This window comes from Euprymna scolopes, chromosome 11 (assembly GCF_053919585.1).
Source record: "Euprymna scolopes isolate OS-2025 chromosome 11, ASM5391958v1, whole genome shotgun sequence".
Classification (NCBI taxonomy): Eukaryota; Metazoa; Mollusca; class Cephalopoda; order Sepiida; family Sepiolidae; genus Euprymna; species Euprymna scolopes.
The window spans coordinates 45,208,683-45,222,402 of NC_136492.1; the positions used below are offsets into that span (position 1 = coordinate 45,208,683).

Genomic DNA, 13,720 nt, shown 5'->3' on the forward strand with positions numbered 1-13,720 from the left:
CAACGTTTAAACAGTTTTGTAAGTATGGGCGCTAGTTCAGGTTGAAGTTTTTTGAGTACTATAATTGGAATACCGTCAGGGCCAGTTGCTTTACTCGAATCAAGGTTTTTGATTAGCTTCGCAACATCACGTACAGATATACGAATATCACATAGCGTGTTTTCTGATACAGGAGGAAATATTGGGGGTTGGCGGTCTTGGTCACAAAGAGTAGAATTAGCTGCAAAGTTCTTGACAATATATATGTGTATATATATGTATATATATATATATATATATGTATATATATATGTGTATATATGTGTATATATATATATATGTATATATATATGTATTTATATATGTATGTGTATATATATATATGTGTATATATATGTATATATATATTCATATATATATGTATAAATATGAATAATCTTTATTTTCTTGTAATTATCCAGCCCCTTTAAGAATACTTTAGGATAGGCACTGCTTGGGAAGTGTAAACTTTGAGGCACTCAACTACTGAATTACTCTTTATACAATACTTACTTGTCCTGTTCGTCAAGATCAAAGTGTAGTATCTTTTTTTTTTTTTCCCCACCCTCGACACAAGTTAATCATTGTACCATTTTTATTGTTATCTTGTTTTGTTTTTACACGTCAATAAAATTTTTTTTAAAAAAATTGGGAGTTTAGTAGGATGTCCCCCAGTATGAAAGGGTGAATGTGGTATTATGGTGAAAGATACTAGCTGGGAGAAACTTTTGATTTTGTTTAGTTTTGGAGTGACAAGGATGACCAACGACACCCACAATCCCCCCTTTTTAGTTGGCCATGTGCCTAAGTTTTTTTGTTCATTTTCAATGTATCTCAAAGTGTAGTATCTGTTCTTCAGATGCTGCACTTCCATTTCTTGTTCTCTCTCGGTGAAGGAGCAGTCCTTCACGACTGAGACAATTTTTTATTTTTGTACCTTTTCTTCACGTTAAAAAACGACCCTGGTGTCTAACTCTGTCCTGTGGGGAGGCATTGTAAATAGGTATAGTTTATACAACGTTCACAACTTCCGTAGTTCAAATACTCTAGATTGCCTAATGTCTTCGCCTGTGTTTAGCGTTTATTAATCATTAATTTTCTTCATTCTCCTGGCAATTGTTTGATGGCTCAGAGCAAATGCTTTACAAATAGAATCAAAAGTGGCTTCCTGGCTGAGTTTGAATCTCCCGATTGGCCGGAATTGTCACCTACTGAACTGATGACTGAGTTAGCATCAAACACTAGTGTGTTGGGGTAAATGAATAATTTATCTATATATACTAGTAAAAGTACCCATCGTTGACTGGGTTCAAAAACAGCCTACAGAAAATGGACTCTGATTTCTGAAAGTATGATAGGTTATGAAAATGAAGGGTTATAAAGAGATAGGTTCGAATTTGGGGATATCAAAACCAAGCAAAATATGATGAAAGTAAAAATAAAATAGATAAACCCCATAATTTATTATACCATACCTGTTCACACTGAAACACTTATCACAATATTCTGTGGATCTATATTAAAAAAAACATTGTTAAACTTTGTGACATATTTTCATTCTATGGAGGTCAGGTGCAAACGGACACCTCATAATTTGATTATACCATATTTCTTCAAACTGAAACAATTATCAAAGTATACTTAAGCAGATAGATATGAAAAGTCTTTATTAAAGTTTGTGTCTATTTCCATTCTTTGGAGGTCAAGCGCGAACGCAGACCCCACAATTTTATCATACCATCCCTATTTAAGTTAAAACATACTTATCAAAGTATTCTTATGTACATCTATATCAAAAACATTTATAAACGTTTTTTTTTAATTTTTAAATTTTTTATTTCCATACTTTGTGGACCAGGCGCGAACACAGACCCCACAATTTTAATGAATCATCATTATGCCAGATCAAACATACCCATTCCTGTGTCTCGATACATTTTCTATCATTATATGTGATCAGTTTTCTATAATAGTAAACCATATTGGAGCCTATTCGTGACCAGACACACACAGAGACGTTCAGCTATATATATATATATATATATATATATATATATATATATATATATATATATCGTTATTGTCCACATAGATGATCTATGATCTTTTGTGTAATGGGTTGTCTCCTTTCTGTTTTAAAGGATAATATCATCTTGTTATTACTTTAGCGGTTATGAAACGATAAAGAATCTTCTCAATGTCTGCAATCTATTTTATCGATGACATCGTTCCATTATGAAATGATAAAATCTTACTGATGTCTTCCACCTGTTTTATTGGATAATATGTCAACAAAGTATGGACAGAGATGATAAGTTTTAGTAGTATACTGAACCCTACCGTTCTAAATGTTTCGTCATATATATATGTGTGTGTGTGTGTGTGTGTGTGTGTGTGTGTGGTGTAATATAATACCTTTGAAATTCCAAAATCAGTTATTACATTTCAAAAGGAAAATTGTTAAAATATTGTTTCATTTGCAACTAACAAGTCAACAAAATTATGTCTTTGTCGCACTTTTAGTGGCTTATTCATCAGATATATTTCTTAAAAAAAAAAAAATAGGAAGAAACATTATTTGGACAATTTACATGGTTCAGATAATCGACACACATCGCCAACATTCTTGTTGTCAACATAGACGACCTGTGACCCAAAGTTATTTATATTCTTTGTTTTAATGGATGGTATCCTTTTGTTACTCGTGCATTTAGGGCATCATAAAGGATATTTTTCTGGAGTTTTCAGACTGTTTTAGGCGATGATAGTATCTCTTTGCAATGTTATAAAGAATTTTCCTCGTGTCTTCTAACTCTGTTTAAATGAATGGCATCTTCTATTGTATGCAAACAGACCACAAGCAAAATCCACATAAGTTCTGATGTAGTTGATAAGGGATGATAAGATTGTCAATTGGCTGATGAACAATACCATAAGAGGATTGGAAACGATTGGTGAAATGAGCAAAATATGATTCTTTAAAAGGTCGACTTAACAAGCATTCATTGACATTGAATTTGACAACGTCTATGTTGCAGTTAACAGGGAAGCAGTCCCATGTTGTGTTCCATAGATGAGGAATTCTAAGGAAAAAACTTTGTTCATGGAAATTCTGTTTGGTTTTAGGTACACAGAGGGAGAAAAGAAAGCTTTTCGCTGTGGTCCTAGGTAGGCGAGTTTTTGCTGTGAATGTTTACAGGGAACCTATAATGACAATAGCAATAGAGTAGAGAAAGACCAATAACGGCTCTTCTGTGAGAGAGGAGCTGTAGAGAAGAGATCATTCTCTGCTGGATTGTGAAATCGATTTTGTACTCTATCAAAACAAGGAGGAGTGCCCCAAGCAGCACTTCCTCAGATATGACAGTAGTATTCCATCTTAGGATATATCTGCCTCTTAGACACGTAGGTGAATGAGATATTTTCTGAGGCGTTAAAATGACTACATCATTTTTCCAACAACCTTGGCAACAGATTTGATATAGGAATATGCGCTTTTAGTTATCATCACATACATATATATTCTTGAAGTAATGATCAAAATATGTGCACGTTTAAGATATGTTGCTTTTGTAACTCTCTCTCTCATATATAATTTCCAAGAACAATATATATTAATTCTTAATAAAACTGCTTTTGGTTGACTTACTAATAAAGTAAACATAAAAATTAGATTGAAAAACGTTTTTATCATGATGGCTACATGTTATTGATATTTATTTGAAGTTTATGGTTCTTGTTTATGCTTTTAGCTAAATTATGTAAAACTTTAAAAGTTGGCTGTCAATATTTTCAATTAGATTTTATCCATTTTCTTTGGACATTTATAGAATTTTAAATATATATTTTTTTTTAATTGACGTAATTGAAGCTACAAAGGCATAATCCAATCAATTAAAGATCAATGTTAGCATTCAAGTCCTTGATATTTTTCTTTTAAATAGTAATTATAACAATGTAATAACCCGGATATATATATATATATATATATATATATATATATATATATATATAATCACAGAATAATTAGAAATAAATGGAAATGTTTCTCTTGTAACATTTTATAGGGAAGAAAAGAGTACTCGCACACACACATATATATATATTCGCCCGGAATAAGAGTACAGAATGTGCCAAATAGTTTCTGAGTTGAATAGTAATCCCCCTACATCAAAGTGGCACTGTGCCTTGTTTGGGGTGAAAATGCAATTAAAAAAACAAAGATGTTTTTCATGTGAGAAATTGAGTATAGATGTTTATTACAAATGCCGCCATGTATGTTTATGCATATGTAAATGCAATAGGAAGGAAGTTGTGTGTGTATTAACATGCCTTTGTTTTGTTAGAGAGAATGCACATTTGTTTGTTGCGCTTTTATGTGTGTGCCTCGTTGGGGTACAGAAGTTTATGAAAGTCTCTTTTGATATGTGCGCTATTTGTCAAAAATGTGTTGCAACATACACAGGTGTATAAGAAAAGGCTCAAAGAGTAAGAAAGATATTGTGTTGTAATTTTTATACTGTCAGTACTGTCTCTGATTGTCTGGAATAAACTACTGATTGGAGTTTTTTTTCTAATGGAGAATTGATACATTTACTGAAATACTACACTCAATGACACCATGACCTTAGGAGCAATAAAGCTGATAATTCTCTCTTTCAAAGACACTTCACAAGAAATCAAGTATATTTTTTTATGTATATTTAACGAATACTTAATTTTTCACATAAAAATTGGGAAAATTCAACATTTAATTTCGTAGTGGAAAAAAGATTCAATAAAAAAACTAATGCATAAACCACCTGTTGCCAAAATAGCTTGTATCCGTCTTTAGTGTAAGTAAAATCTGCTAGAAAAGATTTGTCCTGCCTTGATAGGGTTCAAAATAGACTTCGTGGCCTGGTGGGAGATGTCCTTTTCTCTTCGCTGCAACCTCTATCTCACAGAAGAGATGTTGCGAGTTTGTCTCTGCTTTATCGTTATTTTCATGGAAAGTGTTCAACTGAGCTTCAATCTATGGTTCCCCCTCGCCAAACTTTCACAAGAAACACTAGACTAGCTGAAAACATTATCAATAATTTTCCCCACTCTTTATCTGTAAACATAGATTCCATGATCAAAGCTTCTTTCTTAGAACTGCACGCCTGTGGAATTGTCTTCCGTTTTCCTGCTTTCCAGCTGTCTATAATATGGTTGTCTTCACGTCCAACGTGAACAAGTTTCTGATGAGCCGTTCCACTTAAGTTAACAAATTTACCGAACTTCCATTACTATTGATTACTATATTGTCCTTTTGACTACTCTACACTCTTTAACCCTTATCCTTGAGTGGCCTATCGGTCTTGATAAGTGGTGACGCCTATGTAAAAAAAAAACAAAAAAACTTTGATATTTTGAACTTTTAATTTGACGAATAATTTAATTATCGATAATGTTATTTATTTAATGATATGAAACAATATATTATTGCTTGCATTCTAATAAAAGATTTACTGATTTAAATTTATTCTTTTTGTGTTATTATTACATTTTAAAATAAGAAAATATTTCTTTCCAGTTGAGATGCAGAAGCACAAGATGTAAGAAATTTGCTATAAGCGAGTATTTCAGCTAGTTTATATATCTTTTTCTTTATTTTGTAGCTTTTAAACATTCTTTTAAGATTATATGCTTAAATTGTAGAATTTTTCATTTGATAGAATGTAAAGCCCATTTAAATTCGTATTCTCTTAAGATGATTCTAATTTCTCTTTACCTCTTGCATATTAATCAAAAAATTTTTAATTTATTTTTATATTAAAAATCTATTTTAGATAAGAGTTTTTATGCAACGCTCTTGCACTATTGAGACAAAGAAAACGATATGTGTAAGCTACTCTGAAGACTTGATTAGAAAATATTTCACAAATGTATAAAAAAAATTCTATGTAACTTTTCATATTATTTTATTAAAAAAAAGCACTCTTTTGTTGCAAGAGATAGAAAATAGTTTTAAATGTGCAAATCTTTCTTAATTTTGTTTCTTTAATTTTTATCAAACTATTGATCTATGTTACTTTTTGACATCATCTTGTTGGGAACATTTGATTTCTTCTTTTCATAACATAGCATGCATCATGTTACCAAATCAGGCTGTCTTAAGATATTGGCTTCCAAACTTAAAATGCACTAAATATTGATGTTTCTTTTCCCTTCTCTTTGCAAAACTCAACCATGTTCTACAAAGTAATAAACGCAAACAATTTTCCTCTACAAAACAACCTAACCGAACACCATGAATAAATAGTTAGATATATAGAACTTGAAGCATAAAAACTTTTCTAAAATGATGTGAGCCGGCATTAAATATCCTGAAAAGGATTGATATACTGAAAAACAAAATGACCAAACTAACATAGCATAAGATTGAAGCTTTTACATATTCTATTCAACAAGTTTATGGTGGCCAGACATTGGCTGATATGATTAGAGAGACAGCTCTCTCCTGCTTCATTAAAGCTCACTGATGCAAAGAGGACGTTTCTCATTCTCAAATGACAAGACCGTCACGGGCGTTATTATTAAAATCTTGGAGTCTAATTTTACTCTTTGTTATGTAAAAATGTGTGTGTGTGTGTATATATATATATATATATATATATATATATATATATATATATATATATATATATATTTGAGCAAATTTAAATAGAAAATGTGATCTAAAAATGTTATATTTGAAACGAACTAACTAGATTAGTTATGTTAATGTTTTGGAGGATATAATTAAAATTCAAATTAAAACAACGTTTCTATATGAAGTCTCATGTTTGATGTTTATATTATATTCGATGTATAGTCCTAAATTATTGAATTTTGTCGTAACTGGGTATTTTACATTAACGTTTAGGCTAGCCTTTTACTGAATTGTGACCATGTATTCTCTTATTTCAACGATGGTATTTCAAATTATATAGAGCAGACATTGTTAAACACCATAGAATTCTATTTAGCTAAATCCTTTTTTTTCCAATTTTTATCAATCTTTGTTATTTCATAATGAAAAAGATTAATAAAAGTTTCAAATGTATTATAAGTATTTTCGATTCTTTGATGAATCCTCTTTAGGTAACATATCTAAATAAATAGATGCTATTTTTTCTATCATAAATACAATAATATACAAACGAGCTGTGTTAATGCAATTCTATAATACAACTTAGAATTTTATAATACCGTAAACTTCAAACCTTAATTGCGTATTTATTTTATAAACTACTATTTAACATTGTTATATTTCCTTATATATATATAATATATACTAGCAAAAGTACCCGTCGTTGACTGGGTTCAAAAACAGCCTACAGAAAATGAACTCTGATTTATAAAAGTATGATAGGTTATGAAAAGGAAGGGTTGTAAATTTGGGTTGAATTTGGGGGTATCAAAACCCAAGCAAAATATGATGAAAGTAAAAATAAAATAGATACACCCCATAATTTATTATACCATACCTGTTCACACAAACTCTTATCACAATATTCTGTGGATCTATATTAAAAAATTTTGTTAAACTTCGTGACATATTTCCATTCTATGGAGGTCAGGTGCGAACGAACACCTCATAATTTTATTGTACCATATTTGTTTAAACTGAAACATAATTGTCAAAGTATACTTACGCAAATAGATATGAAAAGTCTTTATTAAAGTTTGAGCTTATTTTCATTCTATGGAGGCCAGGCGCGAACGCAGACCCCACAATTTTATACCATCTCTATTTAAGTTAAAACATACTTATCAAAGTATTCTTATGTACATCTATATCAAAAACCCTTGTAAACTTTTTTTTTTAATTTTTAAACTTTTTATTTCCATACTTTGTGGACCAGGCTCGTACGCAGACCCCACAATTTTAATGAACCACCGTTCTGCTAGATCAAACATACCCATTCCTGTGTCTCGATACATCTTCTATCATATGTAATGTTTTTTAAATATTCAACCATATAGGAACCTATTTGTGACCACACACACACATTCAGCTTTATATTATAGATATATATATACAGTATATTCGTTGATATTAAAGCATCTTATGTCATTGGGATGCTAAGAACAGATACTACACTTTCATGTTTGATGACTAGATATTTTTAAATGAATACTAAAAAAAATGATTTAATCCATTATCATTGCATTACCTTATCTTTTTGAAGAGGGTGAGGTAATCGTTCCAGGTATTTCATCCTCTTTTGAGGAAGGATGTAACATATGTTCTGTTTTTATGAGACTATTTTCCAAGGGAATGCTTTCCCTTTTTCGTTGCAGGGGAGGTCGGGTGAGTAGTATTAAAGTGTCTTTTTTGTCGCTATGACACTACCCAGGAATTACTTTCTCCTTGTATGGGTCCGAGCCTTCCAGGTATTTTCTATTTCTTATGGTACCATCCTTTCATGATCATTTTTCATTTTTTTGCAGAGGGAGGTAAAGGATATTATCTGTTCTGTTTTTATATCCTCCTCCCATGCATTAACTCCTCCTTTCTATAGGGTGGCGTTCATCATAATACCATTTTTTCAGTCATTATCTCCTTATTTGGAAGTCAGTGTTGTACATGTTCATTCACCATGATTTCATCCTCCTAGGCTAGCAAAAATAATAAGTATAAGATTATAGAAATTAATAAATAAGAATAGAAATATTAATAAGGAGTTCAGGACTCAAATCAACAGTACAGGGGTTTTCATTAATTTGCAGAAAATTATAGATGTTAAAAAATAGAAATTTACCAAAACTTATTTCAATTAATGTCACTTTACCTGCTCCTCAATGCTGATTATCTTATTAATTCCCATCCTAAAAAATGAATAGTATAAACAAAATAATGAATAGTACTTTCAAAAACAAAACAAAAACTAATAATAAAATCACTATGATGTTATTGACTGGGTACAAAAGTGCATTACAGAAATAAACATGGCCGTCACTTAAATGTCTACTTTCCACTTCTCTACACAATACACCATCGTTTTCTTTTTTTCTTTTTTCTTCAGCAATTGCAAATTTTGAAAATGGAGATCAACAAGAAAAAGGTGGAACTTGAAAAGAAGAAATTTTTTAGCCAAAGTGAGAAAGAGAATTGTAAGCAATTGGAAGACAAAATTGTTGTATTTGAAAAAGAATCCGCAGAATTTCGTATTAAACTTCAAGAAGCAGAAACCCAAAAGAACAACTTTCAGGATGAGGTAAGAACTTGTACTTACATCTGCCGATTATATTACTTCATTGTCATTTATATGAAGATAATTTTTCATCGTACATCATTAACATATAAGTTATTCTGTATATATTGATTCTATACTTTATACTGCAAAATCTGAATTTTATATACTTACCAGCTTTTTTTTTTTTTCAGACCGCTATTGCTTTGCAAACTTGGCTACTTGAAATAAAAATGTTAAATAATAAATATTTCAGATATAAGTTTGTTGGAAACACAACATAAATACTTTTACATTTATTCATATTTTGATGATTTTTATATAAAATTATTTATCTATAAAATAAAACTGTAAAAAAGAGAAAATCAATTCGCCTGAGCGGTGGTGTATGCAGGGAAATGGGGGATTCATTTTTCAAATTTACAGAAAGAGTGAACAATCAGTCATTAGTCAGTTTCACCCTTTGCTTATGAATTCTTATGTTTTGTCGAATTACTTTGATTCAAATTAACTTATTTGAAAATATATAAGGATAATATTCTAAGAAATCTTTCTGTAATCTATCCTGTTTTTGATTAAATCATTTTAATTACAGTCAATATTGATGAAAATATTGCATATATAGAGGAAAAATAGGACAATAAAATTATAAGTGAATAGCACCAAACATTACTTTATTATGAAGTATTTAAAAATCGTTATGTAAATGAAGCATACTAATAACTGTATTTGTGGCTTTGTTCTCGACTATATATACCATATTTAAAAATACAATTGTATTATTGATTTAAATACAGTAACCCGTTTTGATAGTGAGATATATATAAAAAACCTCATCTTAATTTATTTAGATAATGTTAGCTACAGTCAGCTGTGTATGATTTATATCTAAGTGCCACCATTTCTATGCACATATATAAACAGTGCCATTAATGTTGACGTCCAAAGATCAAAGAGGATATAATTTTATTTTCCTATTGGTATGTTTCCCATAAACAGTTGAAAGGAAAATGTAAAGTTCAGAGTAATCATTGATAATTTTATTTATTGAATTTAGTGTGCATTAAAATTTAATTTTTATATTATTTACCAACTTGATTAAATAAAATCTAAATTCCCAATTCTTAAAGCATGTAAATCAGGTTTGGCACATTTTTTTTATATGATCAATAGAAGTCTGAAGTATAGCAAAGCTGCTGATTGGTCAAGCTGTGAGTGAGAAGGAAAAGAGATTTTTAGATAGTTGAATAGTGAGTTGGTGAGTAGCAACAGTAGTTTGTAGACATATGCCTGGAGGTAGCCTTTGTCCTCAAGACTGTCTGGATGAGGAAATGTGATTGAAAAGTTTTAGGAATTTATTATACAATCAACCAACTCTAATAGAAAAAAAAAAAAAAACCTGGACTGGATTCTTGGCAACATTCTCCGCTCTAACACGTTCAGTCCGGTTCTCGAGAACTCAACTCGATCCCGATCTCTTCACTGCTGGCCTTATATTGTCTCATTCATGCAAATTAAGACGCGATCGAACCTGATGATTTGTCGCCTTTCTGTGTCCCATCGGTCGGGTTTCGAGTTCGCACATGCCACCCTTAGCACTCTGCCTCCATGACCGTAGTAACACCAAAATTTTCCCTACACCAACCCGGCCGAAAATATGGTTTGTAAAATTAAATAAATTAATATATGAATATCCAACACGGTATTACTCCAGTTATCCCAAGTTATGCTGTCAAATCATGACTATGGAGGCCAGAAGATGGCTGCTCAGACTCGGTCACAACATGAAGGTCCATATGAAATACTATCAGTGTGAACCACAATACACTGTTTGAAAATTGACCATACATTAGATAAACTAAAATTATTAAAAAAAAAAAGACAAAACACTATTATGTGGTCAAAATGATTGCGAAAGTAGCATATCTCAAAATTGAAATCATTAAAAACAATTTCAAGTTAATTAATCTAAAGCTATGTTATTTTAAAACTTCAAAACCAAAGAAAAACAATATGGCCAGCCATTTGGTGATTATCATTTATGTATATAATTATTCTAGGATTCAAATCAGCACAAAAGTAAAAAAAAATGATCTCTTCAAAGCGTTTTTATTTGATTGTATATTAAAAATACTTTATAGTATATAAAAAAAGTGAAGGAAAAAGTCAGTGATAAGGTATCAAATATTTTTAATTTATTGAAAGTTAATTATACTAAATTTAATTAACTCTCAGATGATTGATTTTTGAAATTGTAAAAATTTGATATTTATATTTATTAACGTTCAACATGCTTTGATTTCATCTGTTCAATATGATTATTAATCAATGATTATATTATTAATTGATGTGTTGTCGATATGAAATTAGCCATGACAAGCTATGAAATGCATCGACTGATGATTTCAAAAGCTGCTTGATTTCGGATTCCAGCAATTCGTGCTGAATATATTACTGGTAATTCCTTAAAAATCGATATCAGAATAATGGTTTGTTTTAAAATACTTTATTTTATTTGCTGTTTGATTATTTTATGCATAATACACACAGGCTATGGTTTAGTTTGCAAATTTGTAGGTTGGGTCATTTGACTTGCAGTTCAGTTGTAAATTGTGTAATTGATAACTGAGTTTGTGATGAAAAGAAAACAAAGTAAATACTTCAAAAGAGACATGAGGGTAACGTTCCATTTAAAAAAATAATATATTTGCCTTCAAGAAAGTTATTATACTGCTGTTTTGAAATAATTTATGATGATAAAAAATATATATAATATTTCTCATAAGTTTGTATGTGGCTATATATATATATATATATATATATATATATATATATATATATATATATATATATATATAAGAGAAAGAAAAGTAAAACTGTATTTATTTATTGTTCGACTGAATACTCCAAAAAACAATTTACAAGGTCCTTATTCCGCGGAGTTTACAAGAATGCTATTCTTGATATTCTCCTCATCAGAGGACAGAAAGAAATCAGCAAATTATATTTGTAGCAATGCTAGAATTTGCTAGTTATGGCATGAAGTGATACTGCAATTTATTATAGTCATAAATTGCCAAGAAAAACAAGTGAAAAAATGTTGGATATGTAAAAAAATATAAAACAAACTGCGCATAATATTTCAGCTTGCATGAAAATTCTCTCAAGGTTATTTGAAAGGCGAAAATAGTTATAAGCTCTACTCTCTATTGCGTATTGAGGTTTTTGTATTTGGTCGGGATTAATGTATTTATATGGGATTATTTTATTTGGTTGGGATTTATATATATTGGTATTTATATTAGATTGTGTATATCAGGTAAACACTACATCCTTTTGATTTCATTACTTAGATATACAAATAAAAAAACAAAAAAATTGATATATGCTTATCATTTTTTAAAATTTTATCTTACCTTCTTTACAAATGAAAAATAATAATGCCTAAATAATAAATGTAAATGAATAAATACTGTTTCTATAACTTCAAAACAATTCATGCTTATTCCGTATATACCTGTTTTCAACCTGTCTCTCAGATCAAACTCGATATGGCTCATTGGCATATGTACTGTTTTTAAATTTTATAATAAATTAATATGCATTTATAATTGGTATCAACAAATACTATTGTACTGAAGACGACATTCTGTATACAGAATATTGTCTTCAGTACTTTTATTATAATTATTAATAAAATTGAGTAAATAGATTTTTATTTACAAACAAACGATAAGACATTAAAGAAATAGCATTAAATTTTATAGGAAGATAATTACATGGAACTGCTGGCGTAAAAATAGTATTGATGTGATAGAGAACAAATAGTGAGGTAATCACCATATTTATCATAAGTCCGAGTACTTTCCAGTCCTTCAGGATTCATCGCCAGGGATAAATTAATCTAACTGGTTTTGAACAATTTATATACTTTTTTTCTTTCTTTTCTTTCTTTCTCTCATTGATTAATTATTTTATTTTTTCATTGATTAATTATTTTATTTTTTCATTTATTTGTCTCCCTTTTATCATTGGTTAATAGTGCTAGCAAAAAAGTAAAAAAATTATTTAAAAAATGTGCAACTCATAGACCCTAACAAAAAAAATAAAATGAACCATTTACTATAATAAATTTAAAGCTTCTAACCTTATAACCAATATTCTCCCCCCTTGACCGAGTTGCTTGATAGGACTAATTTAGTTTATGAATTCAGGTGCTATTTTGGAGACTGTGTCTCCGGCAATAAAGATGAAAACATATACATATGTTTGACTACTACCACTTCGTCGAGGAGATTAACCATGCATCGCTCTGAGAACAGTGCGTCATTTGAATAATCAACATTCCTGTCCCCTGTCCCAATTTATGAAAATTTTAGTTGGCAACACATCTATACTTGAACAGACCAATATTAAATGAAAACCTGAAATACTAGAAGCATTACTAATCCCTCTATATAATAATTTCATTGCAGAAATTCCTCTCTGAACCAAAATAC

General features: G+C 30.0%; 1 protein-coding gene across 2 annotated transcripts in view; it reads left to right on the forward strand.

Moving 5' to 3' along the window:
• LOC145287850 (coiled-coil domain-containing protein 39-like) overlaps nucleotides 1-13,720 on the forward strand; it is a 2,493,216-nt gene that overhangs the window by 400,703 nt on the left and 2,078,793 nt on the right. For both annotated transcript variants that reach the window (XM_080135726.1, XM_080135725.1), the window contains exon 7: nucleotides 9,054-9,245. In XM_080135726.1, coding sequence (XP_079991852.1) covers nucleotides 9,054-9,245 — 192 coding nt within the window. The remainder of the gene's footprint in view (nucleotides 1-9,053; nucleotides 9,246-13,720) is intronic.